The sequence below is a fragment of the Heptranchias perlo genome, chromosome 1 (genome assembly GCF_035084215.1).
Source record: "Heptranchias perlo isolate sHepPer1 chromosome 1, sHepPer1.hap1, whole genome shotgun sequence".
Lineage (NCBI taxonomy): Eukaryota > Metazoa > Chordata > Chondrichthyes > Hexanchiformes > Hexanchidae > Heptranchias > Heptranchias perlo.
Window position 1 is genome coordinate 56558484 of NC_090325.1, and position 21054 is coordinate 56579537.

General features: G+C 43.6%; 1 protein-coding gene across 1 annotated transcript in view; it reads left to right on the forward strand.

Moving 5' to 3' along the window:
* Positions 1-21054, forward strand: part of LOC137322263 (urea transporter 2-like) — a 77611-nt gene that overhangs the window by 41466 nt on the left and 15091 nt on the right. Inside the window, exons 5-6 of the mRNA XM_067985335.1 lie at positions 7490-7682; positions 9489-9636. Coding sequence (XP_067841436.1) covers positions 7490-7682; positions 9489-9636 — 341 coding nt within the window. The remainder of the gene's footprint in view (positions 1-7489; positions 7683-9488; positions 9637-21054) is intronic.

Below are 21054 nucleotides of genomic sequence, written 5' to 3' on the forward strand. Positions count from 1 at the left end.
TCTCCAGCCGGGGAAACCACCTCTCAGCACCTACCCTGTCAAGCCCCCTCAGAATCTTATATGGTTCAATGAGATCACCTGATATTCTTCTAAACTCCTCAGAGTATAGGCCCATTCTACTCAACCTCTCCTCTTAGGACAGTCCTCTCATCCCAGGAATTAATCTAGTGAACCTTCATTGCACTGCCTCTAAAACTAGTATATTCTTCCTTAGATAAGGAGACTAAAACTGTACAGAGCAGTCCAGGTGAGGTCTCACCAAAGCCCTGTACAATTGTAGTGAGACTTCCTTCCTCTTATACTCCAACCCCTTTGCAATAAAGGCCAACATGCCATTTGCCTTCCTAATTGCTTGCTGTATCTGCATGCTAATTTTTTGTTTCTTGTACGAGGACACCCAAATCTCTCTGAACACCAACATTTAATAGTTTCTCACCATTTAAAAAATCTTCTGTTTTTCTATTCACCCTACCAAAGTGAATAACTTCACATTTCCTCACACTATATTCCCATCTGCCACCTTTTTGCCCACTCACTTAATCTGTCTATATCCCCTTGCAGACTCTTTATGTCCACCTCACCTTACTTTCCCACCTAGCTTTGTATTTTAAGCAAACATGAATACATTACGCTCGGTCCCTTCATCTAAGTCATTGATATAAATTGTAAATAGCTGAGGCCCAAGCACCAATCCTTGCGGCACCCCACTAGTTACAGCCTGCCAACCTGAAAATGACCCCTTTATTCCTACTCTCTATTTTCTGCCATTAACCAATCCTCTATCCATGCTAATATGTTACCCCCAATCCCATGAGCCCTTATCTTGCGTAACAACCTTTTATGTGACGCCTTATTGAATGCCTTTTGAAAATCCAAATATACTACATCCACTGGTTCCCCTTTATCTACCCTGCTAGTTACACCCTCAAAAAACTCTAATAGATTTGCCAAACACAATTTCCCTTTCATGAAAGCACGTTGACTCTGCCTAATCATATTATGATGTTCTAAGTGCCCTGTGACCACATCCTTAATAATGGATTCCAGCATTTTCCCGATACTGATGTCAGGCTAACTGGCCTGTAGTTCCCTGTCTTCCTCCTTTCTTGAATAGCGGGGTCACATTTGCTACCTTCCAATCCGCTGGGACCATTCTAGAATCTAGGGAATTTTGGAAGATCACAATCAATGCATCCACTATCTCTGCTACGCACCTCTTTTAGAATCCTCGGATGTAGGCCATCAGGTCCAGGGGATTTATCGCTTTTAGTCCCATTAGTTTCTTAAGTGCTTTTTCTCTACTGATATTAATTAACTGATATTAATCACTTTAAGTTCCTCACTCTCATTAGACCCTTGATTCCCCACTATTTCTGGTATGCTTCTACTTTGAAGATAGATACAAAATATTTGTTTAACTTCTCTGCCATTTCCTTATTCCCCATTATAATTTCTCCTGTCTCATCTCAGTCTCTAAGGGACCAATATTTACTTTTGCTACTCTCTTTTTACATACTGACAGAAGCTCTTACAATCCGTTTTTTTATTTCTTGCTAGTTCACATTCATATTCTAATTTTTCCCTTTTTATCAATTTTTTGGTAGTCCTTTGCTGGTTTCTAAAACTCTCCCAATCCTCAGGCTTACTACTCTTCTTGGCAACACTATAGGCCTCTTCTTTTAATCTAATACTATTCTTAACTTCTTTAGTTAGCCATGGATGAATCACTTTTCCTGTGAAGTTTTCATTTCTCAATGGAATGTATATTCATTGAGAATATTGAAATATTTCTTTAAATGTTTGCCTTTGCTTATCTACCGTCATACCCTTTAATCTAATTTCCCAGATTAGCCAACTCACTCCTCATACCTATGCAATTGGCTTTATTTAAATTTAAGACTCTAGTTTCTGACTTAAGTACATTACTCTCAAACTCAATGTGAAATTCTATCATATTATGATCACTCTTCCCAATAGGATCCTTTAGCGTGAGATTACTAATTAACCCTGTCTCATTACCCAATACATAATCTAAAATAGCCTGTTACCTGGTTGGTTCCATAACGTATTGTTCTAGGAAATTGACCTGAATGCATTCCATGAACTCATCCTCCAGACTACCTTTGCCAATTTGATTTGTCCAGTCTATATGAGGATTAAAGTCACCCACAATTAGTGCATTACCTTTATTACAAGTTCCTATTATTTCATGATTAATACTCTGTCCAATGGTATAGCTACTATTAGGAGGCCTGTAGACTACTCCCACCAGTGTTTTCTGCCCCTTGTTATTTCTTATTTCCACCTATACTGATTCTACTTTCTGATCTTCCGAGCCAAGATCCTTTCTCACCACTGTCCTTATGTCCTCCTTTATTATTAGGGCTACACCCCCTCCTTTTCCATTAGTACAAAAGAGTGCAAAAGCAAGTAAGTTAGCGTAAATCTTTATAAAACACTGGTTAGGCCCCAGCCAGAGTATTGTGTCCAATTCTGGGCACTACACTTTAGGAAGGATGTCAAGGCCTTAGAGAGGATGCAGAGGAGATTTACTAGAATGCTACCAGGGTTGCAGGACTTAAATGACATAGAGAGACTAGAGAAGCTGGGGTTGTTTTCCTTAGATCAGAGAAGGTTAAGGGGAGATTTAATAGAAGTGTTCAAAATCATGAACGGTTTCAATAGAGTAAATAAGGATAAACTGTTTCCACTGGCAGACAGGTCGGTAAACAGAGGACACAGATTTAAGATAATTGGCAAAAGAACCAGAGGCGAGATGAGTAGAATTTTTTTTAATGCAGCGAATTGTTATGATCTGGAATGCGCTGCCTGAAAGGGTTTTTTTTAATTATTCGTTCATGGGATGTGGGCGTCGCTGGCGAGGCCGGCATTTATTGCCCATCCCTAATTGCCCTTGAGAAGGTGGTGGTGAGCCGCCGCCTTGAACCGCTGCAGTCCGTGTGATGACGGTTCTCCCACAGTGCTGTTAGGAAGGGAGTTCCAGGATTTTGACCCAGCGACGATGAAGGAACGGCGATATATTTCCAAGTCGGGATGGTTTGTGACTTGGAGGGGAACATGCAGGTGATGTTGTTCCCATGTGCCTGCTGCTCTTGTCCTTCTAGGTGGTAGAGGTCGCGGGTTTGGGAGGTGCTGTCGAAGAAGCCTTGGTGAGTTGCTGCAGTGCATCCTGTGGATGGTACACACTGCAGCCACAGTGCACTAGTGGTGAAGGGAGTGAATGTTTAGTGTGGTGGATGGGGTGCCAATCAAGCAGGCTGCTTTGTCCTGGATGGTGTCGAGCTTCTTGAGTGTTGTTGGAGCTGCACTCATCCAGGCAAGTGGAGAGTATTCCATCACACTCCTGACTTGTGCCTTGTAGACGGTGGAAAGGCTTTGGGGAGTTAGAAGGTGAGTCACTCACCGCAGAATACCCAGCCTCTGACCTGCTCTTGTAGCCACAATATTTATATGGCTGGTCCAGTTAAGTTTCTGGTCAATGGTGACCCCCAGGATGTTGATGGTGGGGGATTTGGCGATGGTAATGCCGTTGAATGTCAAGGGGAGGTGGTTAGATTCTGTCTTGTTGGAGATGGTCATTGCCTGGCACTTGTCTGGCGCGAATGTTACTTGCCACTTATCAGCCCAAGCCTGGATGTTGTCCAGGTCTTGCTGCATGCGGGCTCGGACTGCTTCATTATCTGAGGGGTTGCGAATGGAACTGAACACTGTGCAATCATCAGCGAACATCCCCATTTCTGACCTTATGATGGAGGGAAGGTCATTGATGAAGCAGCTGAAGATGGTTGGGCCTAGGACACTGCCCTGAGGAACTCCTGCAGCAATGCCCTGGGGCTTAGATGATTGGCCTCCAACAACCACTACCATCTTCCTTTGTGCTATGTATGACTCCAGCCACTGGAGAGTTTTCCCCCTGATTCCCATTGACTTCAATTTTACGAGGGCTCCTTGGTGCCACACTCGGTCAAATGCTGCCTTGATGTCAAGGGCAGTCACTCTCACCTCACCTCTGGAATTCAGCTCTTTTGTCCATGTTTGGACCAAGGCTGTAATGAGGTCTGGCGCCGAGTGGTCCTGGAGGAACCCAAACTGAGCATCGGTGAGCAGGTTATTGGTGAGTAAGTGCCGCTTGATAGCACTGTCAACGACACCTTCCATCACTTTGCTGATGATGGAGAGTAGACTGATGGGGCGGTAATTGGCCGGATTGGATTTGTCCTGCTTTTTGTGGACAGGACATACCTGGGCAATTTTCCACATTGTCGGGTAGATGCCAGTGTTGTAGCTGTACTGGAACAGCTTGGCTAGAGGCGCAGCTAGTTCTGGAGCACAAGTCTTCAGCACTACAGCCGGGATGTTGTCAGGGCCCATGGCCTTTGCTGTATCCAGTGCACTCAGCCGTTTCTTGATATCACGTGGAGTGAATCGAATTGGCTGAAGACTGGCTTCTGTGATGGTGGGGATATCGGGAGGAGGCCGAGATGGATCATCCACTCGGCACTTCTGGCTGAAGATAGTTGCAAACGCCGGGTGGTGGAAGCAGATTCAGTAATAACTTTCAAAAGGGAATTGGATAAATACTTGAAGGGGAAAAATTTGCAGGGCTATAGGGAAAGAGCAGGGAAGTGGAACTAATTGGATAGCTCTTTCAAAGAGCCAGCACAGACACGATGGGCCAAATGGCCCCCTCTGTGCTGTATCATTCTATGATTCTATGATATTTGGAAATTGTGGGCCTTGGGAACTGAATGGATTGAATTGCCTGTAATATAAATGTGTACATGGCTCCGGACACAGGGAACATCACCTGTTATAGTTTCTGGCTGCTAAGAGCAAAGCACTACTGGCACCAAACATTATTGTGACTTTTGTTTTGGTGAATTTTATGCTCATCAAAATGAGAGGATGTTAATGCTGAGAAGTCGAGATCTTTCCATTTGGGCCATGCAGTGTCAGCTTCAAGCACACCCAGATCAGGCATAGCACAGCTAGATGCTGAGTTAATCTCCCTCTACCCCAGCAAATGGAACCTCAGCAGATCACTTCCTACTCAATCATTTCCCACACCTGTCAGCCTGTGGCATCTCTTGGAGAAATTGTCAATTTAGTGCAAGCAGTAAAACCAGAGTAAAGCCTTGTTTTAAAATTTAAATTTTAATATTTTTAATGTTATCAGGGAGCAATTGCTCCTACCTACACAAAAATGTGTTTGAATACATTGGAGCTCTGCAATATGTGTTCTGTTATCCCTGCACAGAGAGAAATGTGGGTGTCATGACTCTATACAGGTCCTGGTCTGAGCATGATATCTGGAATATAAAAATGCCCATAATTTCTTCCCTTTGAAAGTGATCACGTCCTATCTCTGCACAGAGAGCAGTAAGTTCACACATCGATTGTTGTTCCATTCTGTATTATTTGGAGGGTGGCTGAGGGGGGTCCTAAGATCACACCAGAGGTTTTTGTCATAAACTACTTTTGCAGTTTGTTTGCCTCAGGAAATGATGGTTCCTAAGTTTTATCTACCACTGATGGTTGACACATTCTTATTATTAATAGCATTAATATTTTAATACGATTCCAGTCGTAGCCAGATAATCTCCTTCAATGGGTTCTCTTCCCACTCCTGCACCGTTACCTCTGGAGTCCCCCAAGGATCTATCCTTGACCCCCCTCCTATTTCTCATCTGCATGCTGTCCCTCAGCGACATCATTCGAAAACACGTCAGATTCCACGTGTACGCTGATGACACCCAGCTCTACCTGGTTGAGAAAGCGGTTAAAAAAGCATATGGGATCCTGGGCTTTATAAATAGAGGCAAAGAGAACAAAAGTAAGGAGGTTATGATGAACCTTTATAAAACACTGGTTCGGCTACAACTGGAGTATTGGGTCCAATTCTGGGCACTGCACTTTAGGAAGGATGTGAAGGCCTTAGAGAGGGTGCAGAAGAGTTTTACTAGAATGATTCCAGGGATGAAGGACTTCAGTTACATGGATAGACTGGAGAAGCTGGGTTTGTTCTCCTTAGAGCAGAGAAGGTTGCGAGGAGATTTGCTAGAAGTGTTCAAAATCATGAAGGGTCTAGGCAGAGTAGATAGAGAGAAACTCTTCCCATTGGCGGAAGGATCAAGAAGGTGATTGGCAAAAGAACCAAAGGTGACATGAGGAAAAGCTTTTTTACACAGTGAGTGATTATGATCTGGAATGCACTGCCTGAAAGGATGGTGGAAACAGATTCAATCATGGCTTTCAAAATGGAATTGGATAAGTACTTGAAGGAAAAAATTTTGCAGGGCTACGGAGAAAGGGCGGAGGAGCGGGACTAGATAGATTGCTCTTGCGAAGAGCCGGCACGGACTCGATGGGCTGAATGGCTTCCTTCCGTGCTGTAACCATTGTATGATTCTATGACACCTCACCACCACCTCTCTCGACTCCTCCACTGCCTGTGATTTGTCACACTGTTTGTCCGACATCCAGTATTAGATCAGCAGAAATTTTGGGAAGGCCGAAGCCATTATCTTCGGTCCCTGCCACAATCTTTGTTCTCTAGCCACTGGACTCCATCCCCCTCTCTGTGCACTGTCTGAGGCTGAACCAGACTTTTCGCGACCTCAGCATCCCACTTGACTCTGAGCTGAGCTTCCAACCCCATATCCGTTCCATCACCAAGACCGCCTACTTCCACCTCTGTAATATCACCCGTCTCCGCCCCTGCACCAGCCCATCGGCTGCTGAAACCCTCATCCATGCCTTTGTTATCTCCAGACTCGACTATTCCAATGCTCTCTTGGCCGGCCTCCTACCTTCCACCCTCTATAAACTTCAACTCATCCAAGACTCTGCTGCCCGATTCCTAACTCGCACCAAGTCCCATTCACCCATCAGCCCTTTACTCGCTGAACGACATTGGCCCCCCATCTGGCAACGCCTCGAATTTAAAATTCTCATCCTTGTTTTCAAATCCCTCCATCACCTCGCCCCTCCCTATCTCTGTAACCTCCTCCATCTCTACAACCCTCTGAGATCTCTGTGCTACTCCAATTCTGGCCTCTTGCACAGCCCTGATTTCCATTGCCCCATCATTGGCGGCTGTGCTTTCAGCTTCCTAGGCCCCAAGTTCTGGAATTCTATCCCTTAACCTCTCTACTTCTCTCTCCTCCTTTAAGACACTCCTTAAAACCTACTTCATTAACCAAGCTTTTGGTCTCCTGTCCCAATAACTCTTTTTGTGGCTCGGTGTCAAATTTTTATTTGATAACGCTCCTGTGAAGCGCCTTAGGGCATTTTACTATGTTAAAGGTGCTGCATAAATGCAAGTTGTTGTTGTGTGCAGAGGAACATGCTCAGAATGAAGAATCTCCAAAGAATCTTCTGTTTCCCAACTTTAAAAAGAAAGCACTTATTTCACAAATGAACCTGGTAGGCAGCTTATATTTGCATTGAAAATAATTTCTTTTTACAGCCCTGTGCTTTCAAGTGCCTTGGCCTCTGTGATGGAAAGATGGGATCTGCCTGTTTTCACACTGCCTTTTAATATTGCTGTATGTGTGTATATGGCTGCAACAGGATACAACAACCAACACTTTCCCCAGGTTCTTATTCAACCCATGACTGCACCACTAAACATAACATGGCCAGATCTCAGTGTTCCAATGGTAAGTAAAATTACACTGCAGAATCTTATCTATCATTGTGGAATCATTAATTGCTTTCAGGAAAAGTACATAAACTAGTTCAGCAGCATTAGATAGTGGCAGCAAAATATGCAAAACTGTTTAATTTTAAATCCTCTTCTATGTTTACATGACATAATTTGAGATTTTAATGTTAGTCTGTATTATGATTGTGCTGTTTAAATACAGTAAGTGAAAGTTATTAATCCATGTCTGAAGTATGTTGATATTTTTCTCACAGGCTAAAACTTTTTCACTGTACTATTCCTTCGGTTACAGTACTTCACCTCTAGCTCCCATCTCAAAATATTTAGATTAAATGCATCATTATTTCAAGGCTGTAACATTGCTTGTGGTGCACCATCTGCCTGGTTGGGACAGCATTTCTGTAACACTGGGTGATCTCTTCAGTTACTAGAAACCAGTATAATGTCTAGGTTTCCACTCTATGTTAATCATTTATGTTACTCCCAGTAAGGTTACTTTGTGCTGCTGTTGTAGTGCAAGAGCAGTATAATAACATTCACTCTAGATTGTGAAGTGACATTGAAATGCTGCCTCATTTGCAACTGGTGTGTTACTCTATGAATATGTTACTAATACAGGTCTGATGTAGATACCTTCTCAGGTTCAATGGCATCAATGACTGTATGCAGACTAAGTGTCTTATTTTTATGGGAATTGACTCGCACTGCCTTATAACTATTTATATGATAGCATAACTAGAGGGTGTAACAATAGTATCAACTTATGACCTGGACGATTCCATCAACGCCAATAGAAGGAAAACCAGGTAAATTCTACAATGGGCAGACAATCCAATTCATCAAATTACCACCCCAAAATTTATCCCAATATTTAAAGATAACTACTTTTTTCCAAAACATTTCTGTCGAAAAATGTCCAAAATATACCAAAACATGACAGTACGCTTTGGGTTTCAGATGATACAGGAGCACTCAATGTGTACATCTTCCTCTCCCAGCCACACGTACATTAACTTTATTACTGTCACCAGTCTACCAACCCTAGAAAGGGGTGAATCAAACTTGCATCACTAACCAGGTTAACTGGACTTATAGGGGGGAATTCTCATCCATGATTCTGCACAATTTCAGGCAGGATGGTGCCGGGGAATGAGGGAAACTTTGGCCATTGAAGCCTACTGCTGCACCACCAACCTGATTGGGATTTTCCTTCCCGCCCCTACTGGGACTGCCATTGGCCACTCTTTCCCTGCATACAATGGTGATGGGGATGGGGTAAGGTCCCTGAGGATTTCCCGCCTGTCTGCTCAATGTACAACCACTTTCCAGAGCCACCATGTGGAAAGTGCTTGTAGGCTCTAGGAAGTGGCAGCAGAGGCCTTATCTGTACACCTTGGGGTAGATCTTGACTTTGTGCAAATGTGTAAAACGGGTGGTAGCAAGTCGGCAGCCCATTTTACATCTCTCCCGAGTGACTTCAGAGCGAGTGAGTGTAATCAGAGACAAACTGTGAGAGAAATGGCAAAGACTCTGATGGACTTTGAGAGAGGAAGCTTCAAGTCAAACAAATTACAAAAAAAAAATAAAGGAAGCTAAAGAAATGTGAAGGGATCGAAACAAAGACAATTCTGAGGTAAACTATACAGTAAAACAGTGCCATAGGGGAAAATTGTTTAGTTCTGGAAGTGGTAAATGAAACCCATAAACCACTGTTGTGGTTTCATGTCAGCAGCTTCCACGACCTTTGAACTTTTAAGTTTACACAAATCAAATAATGACTTACTGCTTAATTTTTATTCAGCTTCTGAGAGCTATCCCAGTGGGAGTTGGACAGGTATATGGCTGCGACAATCCCTGGACTGGTGGCATTTTCCTTGTTGCATTAGTTATCTCATCTCCAGTCATATGTCTGCATGCTGCAATTGGATCCTGTCTTGGTATACTGGCAGGTAAGATTATATCCCTGTTCATACAGAAGATTCTGGAAACAGTGTCTGTGGCATAAAGTATATTGAAGGGCCTTTGGTTTTGATAGAAAAATGAGAATTGTCTTGGTCAATCTAGCACAGCTGCCAGTATCTCAACAAAGAAAAGTCTTAGTAACATCGCAACATAGGGGTTGATTTTAACCCCTCCCATCCAGGGGAAACCAGACAGGTGGGCAGTTAAAATCATGCAGGTTTCTAACCTGCCCAGGAGATGCCAGGAGCTGGCGTTTCTCGATTTTAATCTGCTTAGCTGAGTAGGCAGCAAAGACACCTGTCCAAAGCTGGTGGGGTCCTTTTTTTGATATGCATAATCGGTCCCGATGATGTCATCGGGACCTGACTGCAATTTTAACTCAGCAGCCTAAATGGGAAGCTGTAATGCATTTCCTGCTAGGTGAAGATTGTGGGGAAGGGGATCAGGGCCAGAAGAGGCCCAAAAAGATAAGGTTTTTTTAGAATCTTTTTATTAACTTTCCTTATGGGGCCAGGAGGATCAAGAGTGAAAGCATAGGCCTCTCCTGCCATGGACTCAACCCCCCCCCCCCCCTACCCCCCCAACCTCCAATAGTGAGATCTCTGCGGGACAGCCCTGGCAGCCGATCCTGTTCTGGTCAGGCGACCTCTGGGCCATGCAATTCTCTGCTGCTTCCCGTCGACTTCTCGTCTGGAATAGATGGGAAGTCAGACAGTAGGATTTAAATGAGGCCCTTCAGTTAAAATATCCCAGGCCTCATTTCTGGAGCAGCGGGTGAGTTTCTAATTCACACTACAGCGCACCTACCGAAAACTGGCCGGACCTAAAATTGGGCCTATATTAACAGTTTCAGGCAGGTTTAGGCCTTTGGTCCATCTAGCCCACCTATTCACAGTGAAGTTCTAATAACCCTGAATCACATTTATTGACACAAACCTGTCTAGTTCTTCTTGAAACCCATTAAGGTTTCTTGTTCCACCACGCATGCCACCTCATATTTACCACCCTTTTAGTAGAAAAGTTCCTCCTGCATTTCCTATTTCTTTTGTTGTCTTTAATTTGTAAATGTGGACTCTCAAGTTGGCTCTTGGGCTGGCAGCTCTTTAATTGATCTCTCCTTTGCAACTCTATCCATGGCCATCCATTATGACATTCTTTGCACATTTCCACCCAATCTCCTCTTTCCACTGCTTAAGCTCACCTGGGCCTATTGGTGAGTGCATTTTAGGCAAAACTACAAGTTTAAGCTACAAGTTTAAAGCTACCCGTATAGAGTACATTGCCCATTCCACAACCCTCTTGTTTTGTGCTTTTGCTGTGTTGCTCTCAACCCTTTGAGAATTCTGCATTTGTTCAAATCCGGGTTCTTCTGCATCGCCCACTTCCGGCGCTCCACCATTATCGACTGCACATAAGAAGATAAGAAATAGGAGCAGCAGTAGGCCATACATCCCCTCGAGCCTGTTCCGTCATTCAATAAGATCATGGCTGATCTTCAACCTCAACTTCACCTCCTGCCCAATCCCCATATCACTTGATTCCGTTAGTGTACAAAAATCTTTTAATCTCATTCTTGAATATACTCAACGACTGAGCATCCACAGCCCTCTGGGGTAGAGAATTCCAAAGATTCACAACCCTCTGAGTGAAGAAATTCCTCCTCAGTCCTAAATGTACGACCCCTTATCCTGAGACTATGCCCCCTAGTTCTAGACTCTCTAGCCAGGGGAAACAGCCTCTCAGCGTCTACCCTGTCAAGCCCTCTCAGAACCTTACATGTTTCAATGAGATCACCTCTCATTCTTCTAAACTCCAGAGAGTATATGCCCATTCTATTCAACCTCTCCTCATAGGACAACTCTCTCATCCCAGGAATCAATCTAATGACTTAGATGAAGGTACCGAGTGTAATGTATCCAAGTTTGCTGACGATACAAAGCTAGGTGTGAAAGTAAGCTGTGAGGAGGACACAAAGAGTCTGAAAAGGGATAATGACAGGTTAAGTGAGTATGCAAGAAGGTGGCAGATGGATTATAATGTGGGGAAATGTGAGGTTATTCACTTTGGTAGAAAAAAATAGAAAAACTGAATATTTTTTAAATGTTGAGGAACTATTAAATGTTGGTGTTCAGAGGGATTTGGGTGTCCTTGTACATGAAACACAGAAAGTTAACATGCAGATACAGCAAGCAATTAGGAAGGCAAATGGTATGTTGGCCTTTATTGCAAGGGGGTTGGAGTACAACAGTAAAGAAGTCTTGCTACAATTGTACAGGGCTTTGGTGAGACCACACCTGGAGTATTGTGTACAATTTTGGTCTCCTTACCCAAGGAAGAATATACTTGCCTTAGAGGCAGTGCAACAAAGGTTCACTAGATTGATACCTGGGATGAGAGGGTTGTCCAATGAGGAAAAATTGAGTAGAATGGGCCTATACTCTCTGGAGTTTAGAAGAATGAGAGGTGATCTAATTGGAACATATAAGATTCTAAGAGGGCTCGACAGTGTAGATGCTTATAGGATGTTTCTCCTGGCTGGATAATCTAGAACTAGGGGACATAGTCTCAGGATAATGGGTCGGACATTTAGGACTGAGATGAGTACATTTAGGACTCAGAGGGATGTGAATATTTGGAATGCTCTACCCCAGAGGGCTGTGGATGTTCAGTCGTTGAATATATTTAAGACTGAGATCGATAGATTTTTGGACTCGAAGGGAATCAAGGGATATGGGGATCGGGCGGGAAAGTGGAGTTGAGGTCGAAGATCATCCATTGAATGGAAGAGCAGATTATATAACTTGTTGGCGAGTACATCCTTAAATCATAAAATGTCAGAGGAGACTTCTGGTTGGATTTTGTAAAATATAGAAAATTTATGTAGCAAGCAGTTTTGAGATGAAATGTACTCACTGAGCAACATCAATAACATCTCAGATTGTTTTTTGCTTTCCTTTGACTTTATATTTCATGAAAGACAGTTCTTTATTCCATGTAGCATATTTCAGTAGATTTCCTATTTTCTTTTCCATGTGTTTTCCGATTTTATCTTTTTATATTGTATTTCTAAATCCTCAAAGTTTCTATTTTCTATTTTGTTCACATCAAAGTTAGCACTTCAGCCTGTGTTTTAGCATGGCTTAGCTGATAGCACTCTTGCCTCTGAGTTAGATGGTTGAAGATTCAAGCCACAGTCAAGGAATTTAGCTGAAATGCTAGAGTGACACTCCGGAGCAGTGGGAACTGGTGTTTGCACTAGTTGAAGAGCAGGAGTTCTCCCAGTGTCCTAGCCAACATTCCACTCTCAACCAATGCTATTTAGAACATATTAGCTGATTGCTTCACCTCATTGCTGAATGAAAAATAACTGCTGCAATTGCCTACATAATATTCATTCAATTTCCAAGTAATTGATTCTAAGTGAAGTGCTTTGAGACACAAAGGGTAGTGCAAATGTTGGTCTTTTAATAAAGCTGATAAAAAGAACAGCTTCACCTTCTGATCAGATGTTAGATTTCTTTTTCCACCTCCCTCTATTTTCTCATTGAGCACTACTTTGTGCTCCATCATACACTGTGTCCCATCTCTTGCTGTATGCCTTAATTTACTGCTTCTTATTACTTCCACCCATCTGACTGCATCGAACATAAAATATGTAAAATTTCATCTGCTTTTCCTTGGAGCTTATTGCACAAAATATTAAACTATACACTTTATGTATTGCAATCAATTATAGTCCTACACACTAGTCACAGATATTTCAATTCCCTATCTTACAAACTCCATTAATTATGTGCACACATTGGAAGACAAGTTGCATTTTCACGGCTCAATACAATTAAAAGTTGGAGCCATTACGTAGTAAATTTCATCCTACTTATACAAGCTTGCTATTACTACCAGTTACAGAGCACTTTGTTTTAGATTCAGTTTCGAGGAGCATTGATACCACCTCACCCAGTTATTGCTGAAACCTGAACAGGCACTGGAATGGTTGTAATGTACTTTTGAAACCCTCAGTTGATATTGTCTATTGCAGGTTGTATTTTATAAGTGTTTTTTTTTCACACAGTGGCAGAAGCTGTTCTCTGATGCTTGATTTTTTTTAAAGAGGAGAGTTCTGATTAGTTCACATTCTGACAAATCTTTGAGATAAGAACTGGATGAGATAAACCCTTTCCTTCTAGCTGCCAGGAGTATGAAGCTTTAGTTGTGGAAACACAAAAAGAGTTTAATTAGTTTCTACATCTAATTTTAGATTAGAAATGAGTTCACACTTTCCTTATGGGGCATAGAATTCAGCCAGTTCCAGACTGCAAAACATTGAACAGAGGTCATTTAAGTGTGATGATGATAGATTTCTTAGGTGAGACGTCAGATATTTATAAATCCACAGTTCCACATCAACGAGTCAATCCACAGTCATGATGTTGTGACACTTTGAACATAATCTTAAATTAATAATGTATGATGTTATTGTATGATTATATTATCATTGTCAGTTTGAGCAATTGGTGCTAGCAGAGCCAAGTTACAGTGCCAGCTCTGCACTGCTTTTTAGTCAAACAAGCTCACATCAAGATGTTTAAGATGTTAAAAGGATAGGGTAGATACGGAGAAACTATTTCCACTGGTGGGGGAAGCAAAAACAAGAGGACATAACTTAAAATTAGAGCAAGGCCATTCAGGAGCAAAACCAGGAAGCATTTTTCACAGAATGAATAGTAGAAATCTGGAACATTCACAAATGACAGTGGATGCTGGAACAATTGGAGCTTTCAAAATATGGATAGATTTTTGTTAGATAAGGGTATGGAGCAAAGACGGGGAAATGAAGTTAAGGTGCAGATCAGCCATGATCTAATTCAATGGCGAAGCAGGGTCGAGGGGCTGAATGGCCTACTCCTTTTCCTAATGTTCCTTTGTTCCTGCCTGAATCATTGGCCCCATTTTAACTCCAGACGGTTTTGGGCAAGTCAGTAGCAAGGTAAGTTTAAAACTCACTCACTGCTGCTGAGAATAGGCCCAGGGTATTTTAACTCTCGGGCCTCACTATAATGTGACTGGCTGGTTTCCCATTGAATTGGCAGACCTGATTGGAAGACCACCCACTTCCAGGGCTCTCTATCTGACGGGTCAGTCAGAGCTTTATTGAAAGCGGGAATGTCCCTCTTAAAGCGAGGTGGCATTCTCTTGTTTGCAAGATGGTGGAAGAAGAATTTTCTCTGAAATGAGTAGGAGGCAGATGCCAAGGTTCTTAGAAGCATCCCTGAATGTGCTTCTGGATGAGGATGAGAAGGGAACTCCTGTTCCCAAGCAGTTCTCCTCCATGGAGAGAGATTGAGAGATTGCAGAGTGTCACCCCCAGGACATGGTTACAGTGCATGAAGTGCTTCAGTGACCTCAGTAGAGTAGCAAGGGTGAGTACTGCTCTTCATTTATCCCTCTCTCTCTCCAGTACACATGGCAGTAGACCTTCACCCCCCTCCCCTAGTACTCCGTACAATTTTCTTCCCTCCATCACTTCCTTTGTATCAATGGAAAATGTGTAGTAGAACTAGTCTGTTAAAGTGAGAAAGATTTGTAACTTTATGGTCCTCTCAATGCAGGTTAATTTTCTTTATGTTAGAGACCCAGTTCATGTCAACTTGCTACATCTCACAGAAGAAATCTGTCATTCATCACATAACTTACATTCTATATCACAGACTGGAAATTAAAAATAAATAACTTAATCTCAGTTATTGATAATAATTATTATTCTAGACATACACTAGTAGATTTCTCATAGCACTCCAATGTGTGTCTTGTCTCTGTATAAGAACATAAGAACATAAGAAATGGGAGCAGGAGTAGGCCAATCGGCCCTTCGAGCCTGCTCCGCCATTTACTAAGATCATGGCTGATCTGATCCTAACCTCAAATCTAAATTCATGTCCAATTTCCTGCCCGCTCCCCGTAACCCCTAATTCCCTTCACTTCTAGGAAACTGTCTATTTCTGCTTTGAATTTATTCAATGATGTAGCTTCCACAGCTTCCTGGGGCAGCAAATTCCACAGACCTACTACCCTCCGAGTGAAGAAGTTTCTCCTCATCTCAGTTTTGAAAGAGCAGCCCCTTATTCTAAGATTATGCCCCCTAGTTCTAGTTTCACCCAACCTTGGGAACATCCTCACCGCATCCACCCAATCAAGCCCCTTCACAATCTTATATGTTTCAATAAGATCGCCTCTCATTCTTCTGAACTCCAATGAGTAGAGTCCCAATCTACTCAACCTCTCCTCATATGTCCGCCCCCTCATCCCCGGAATTAACCAAGTGAACCTTCTTTGTACTACCTCGAGAGCAAGTATGTCTTTTCTTAAGTATGGAGACCAAAACTGTATGCAGTATTCCAGGTGCGGTCTCACCAATACCTTATATAACTGCAGCAATACCTCCCTGTTTTTATATTCTATCCCCCTAGCGATAAACGCCAACATTCCATTGGCCTTCTTGATCACCTGCTGCACCTGCATACTAATGTTTTGATTTTCTTGCACTAGGACCCCCAGATCCCTTTGTACTGCAGTACTTTCCAGTCTCTTGCCATCAAGAAAATAACTTGCTCTCTGGTTTTTCCTGCCAAAGTGCATAACCTCACATTTTCCAATATTGTATTTCATCTGCCAAATCTCCGCCCACTCACCCAGCCTGTCTATATCCCCCTGCAGGTTTTTTATGTCCTCCTCACTCTCTACTTTCCCTCCCATCTTTGTATCATCTGCAAACTTCGATATGTTGCACTCGGTCCCCTCCTCCAAATCGTTAATATAGATCGTAAAGAGTTGGGGACCCAGCACCGACCCCTGCGGAACACCACTGGCTACTGGTTGCCAGCCCGAGAATGAACCATTTATACCAACTCTCTGCTTCCTGTTAGATAACCAATCCTCCACCCATGCCAGAATATTACCCCCAATCCAGTGATTCTTTATCTTGAGCAATAATCTTTTATGTGGCACCTTCTCGAATGCCTTCTGGAAGTCTAAATACACTACGTCCACTGCTTCCCCTTTATCCACCCTCTACGTTATGTCCTCAAAGAACTCAAGCAAATTTGTCAGACATGACTTCCCCTTCGTAAAGCCATGCTGACTTTGTCCTATTAAATTATGTTTGTCCAAATGTTCTGCGACTGTCTCCTTAATAATAGACTCCAAAATTTTACCCACCACAGATGTTAGGCTAACTAGTCTATAATTTCCAGCCTTCTGTCTACTACCCTTTTTAAATAAGGGTGTTACATTATCCATTTTCTGTGAATATATGTTGTACATAAGGTTCTCTGTTTCAGTTCTTGCCACTTGCAAGTTTTTTCTTTTGCTAGCTCTTATATTATGCCTTGTCTCTTCTATTTGCTGTGTCATTCCGTTCCGTCGTAAGCCATGTTTTTTGCGAGTGCACATACACCGAAAGGACTGATTTAAAAGTGCGACAGGAAAACAAATCGGAAAATGGTATGCAGATGAGAACAATGACAGGAAAAACACAGACAAGGAGAAAATCAAAGTTACAAATTTTTAAAAATAATACTGGCAAGCATTTTTTTTTATTCGTTCATGGGATGTGGGCGTCGCTGGCAAGGCCGGCATTTATTGCCCATCCCTAATTGCCCTTGAGAAGGTGATGGTGAGCCGCCTTCTTGAACCACTGCAGTCCGTGTGGAGAAGGTTCTCCCACAGTGCTGTTAGGAAGGGAGTTCCAGGATTTTTACCCAGCGACAATGAAGGAACGGCGATATATTTCCAAGTCGGGATGGTGTGTGACTTGGAGGGGAACACGCAGGTGGTGTTGTTCCCATGTGCCTGCTACTCTGGTCCTTCTCGGTGGTAGAGGTCGTGGGTTTGGGAGGTGCTGTCGAAGAAGCCTTGGCGAGCTGCTGCAGTGCATCCTGTGGATGGTACACACTGCAGCCACTGTGGGCTACTTTGTCCTGGATGGTGTCAAGCTTCTTGAGTGTTGTTGGAGCTGCACTCATCCAGGCAAGTGGAGAGTATTCCATCACACTTCTGACTTGTGCCTTGTAGATGGTGGAAAGGCTTTGGGGAGTCAGGAGGTGAGTCATTCGCTGCAGAATACCCAGCCTCTGACTTGCTCTTTATATGGCTGGTCCAGTTAAGTTTCTGGTCAATGGTGACCTCCAGAATGTTGATGGTGGGGGATTCGGCGATGGTAATGCCGTTGAACGTCAAAGGGAGGTGGTTAGACTCTTTCTTGTTGGAGATGGTCATTGCCTGGCACTTATCTGGCGCAAATTTTACTTGCCACTTATGAGCCCAAGCCTGGATGTTGTCCAGGTCTTGCTGCATGCGTGCACGGACTGCTTCATTATCTGAGGGGTTGCGAATGGAACTGAACACTGTGCAATCATCAGCGAACATCCCCATTTCTGACCTTATGATGGAGGGAAGGTCATTGATGAAGCAGCTGAAGATGGTTGGGCCTAGGACACTGCCCTGAGGAACTCCTGCAGCAATGTCCTGGGACTGAGATGATTGGCCTCCAACAACCACTACCATCTTCCTTTGTGCTAGGTATGACTCCAGCCACTGGAGAGTTTTCCCCCTGATTCCCATTGACTTCAATTTTACGAGGGCTCCTTGGTGCCACACTCGGTCAAATGCTGCCTTGATATCAGGGGCAGTAACTCTCACCTCATCTCTGGAATTCAGCTCTTTTGTCCATGATTGGACCAAGGCTGTGAAGAGGTCTGGAGCTGAGTGGTCCTGGCGGAACCCAAACTGAGCATCGGTGAGCAGGTTATTGGTAAGTAAGTGCCGCTTGATAGCACTGTCGATGACACCTTCCATCACTTTGCTGATGATTGAGAGTAGACTGATGTGGCGGTAATTGGCCGGATTGGATTTGTCCTGCTTTTTGTGGACAGGACATACCTGGGCAATTTTCCACATTGTCTGGTAGATGCCAGTGTTGTAGCTGTACTGGAACAGCTTGGCTAGAGGCGCAGCTAGTTCTGGAGCACAAGGCTTCAGCACTACAGCTAGGATGTTGTCGGGGCCCATAGCATTTGCTATAGCCAGTACACTCAGCTGTTTCTTGATATCACGTGGAGTGAATCGAATTGGCTGAAGACTGGCTTCTGTGATGGTGGGGATATCGGGAAGTGGCTGAGATGGATCATCCACTCAGCACTTCTGGCTGAAGATGGTTGCAAATGCTTCAGCCTTGTCTTTTGCACTCACGTGCTGGACTCCACCATCATTGAGGATGGGGATGTTTATAGAGCCTCCTCCTCCCGTTAGTTGTTTAATTGTCCACCACCATTCATGACTGGGTGTGGCTGGATTGCAGAGCTTTGATTTGTTCCGCTGGTTGTGGAATCACTTATCTCTGTCTATAGCATGTTGCTTCTGCTGTTTAGCATGTATGTAGTCCTGAGTTGTAGCTTCACCAGGTTGGCACTTCATTTTTAAGTACGCCTGGTGCTGCTCCTGGCATGCTCTTCTACACTCCTCATTGAACCAGGGTTGCTCCCCTGGCATGTCGGTAATGGTAGAGTGAGGAATATGCCAGCCCATGAGGTTACAGATTGTGCTGGAGTACAATTCTGATTCTGCTGGTGGCCCACAGCGCCTCATGGATGCCCAGTTTTGAGCTGCTAGATCTGTTCTGAATCTATCCCATTTCGCACGGTGATAGTGCCACACAACACGTTGGATGGTGTCCTCAGTGCGAAGACGGGACTTCATCTCCATGAGGACTGTGCAGTGGTCACTCCTACCAATACTGTCATGGACAGATGCATTTGCGACAGGTAGATTGGTGAGGACGAGGTCAAGGAAGTTTTTCCCTTGTGTTGGTTCACTCACCACCTGCCGCAGGCCCAGTCTGGTGGCTATATCCTTCAGGACTCGGCCAGCTCAGTCAGTAATGGTGCTACCGAGCCACTCTTGGTGATGAACATTGAAGTCCCCCACTCAGAGTACATTCTGTGCCCTTGCTAACTTCAGTGCTTCCTCCAAGTGGTGTTCAACATGAAGGAGGACTGATTCATCAGCTGTGGGCGGGCGGTAGGTGGTAATCAGCAGGAGATTTCCTTGCCCATGTTTGACCTGATGCCATGAGATTTCATGGGGTCTGGAGTCAATGTTGAGGACTCCCAGGACCACTCCCTCCTGACTGTATATCACTTTACTGCCACCTCTGGTCAGTCTGTCCTGCCGGTGGGACAGGACATACCCAGGGATAGTGATGGAAGAGTCTGGGACGTTGGCTGAAAGGTATGATTCTGTGAGTATGGCTATGTCAGGCTGTTGCTTGACTAGTCTGTGTGACAGCTCTCCCAATTTTGGCACAAGTCCCAGATGTTAGTGAGGAGGACATAGGAACACAGGGACAGGAGTAGGCCATTCAGCCCCTCGTGCCTACTCTGCCATTTGATAAGATCATGGCTGATCTGTGATCTAACTCCATATACCTGCCTTTGGCCCATATCCCTTAATACCTTTGGTTGCCCAAAAGCTATCTATCTCACATTTAAATTTAGCAATTGAGCTAGTATTAATTGCTGTTTGTGGAAGAGAGTTCCAAACTTCTACCACCCTTTGTGTGTAGAAATGTTTTCTAATCTCACTCCTGAAAGGTCTGGCTCTAATTTTTAGACTGTGCCCCCTGCTCCTAGAATCCCCAACCAGCGGAAATAGTTTATTTCTATCCACCCTATCTGTTCCCCTTAATATCTTATAAACTTCGATCAGATCACCCCTTAACCTTCGAAACTCCAGAGAATACAACCCCAATTTGTGTAATCTCTCCACGTAACTTAACCCTTGAAGTCCGGGTATCATTTTAGTAAACCTACGCTGCACTCCCTCCAAGGCCAATATGTTCTTCCGAAGGTGAGGTACCTGGAACTGCTCACAGTACTCCAGGTGCGGACTAACCAGGGTTTTGTACAGCTGCAGCATAACTTCTGCCCCCTTGTACTCCAGTCCTCTAGATATAAAGGCCAGCATTCCATTAGCCTTATTGATTATTTTCTGCACCTGTTCATGACACTTCAATGATTTATGTACCTGAACCCCTAAGTCCCTTTGGACATCCACTGTTTTTAACTTTTTACCATTTAGAAAGTACCTGTTCTATCCTTTTTTGATCCAAAGTGGATGACTTCACATTTGTCTACATTGAATTCCATTTGCCACAGTTTTGCCCATTCACCTAATCTATCAATATCCCCTTGTAATTTTATGTTTTCATCTACACTGCTTACAATGCCACCAATCTTTGTGTCATCAGCAAATTTAGATATGAGACTTTCTATGCCTTCATCTAAGTCATTAATAAATATTGTGAATAATTGAGGCCCCAAGACAGATCCCTTCGGGACTCCACTGGTCAC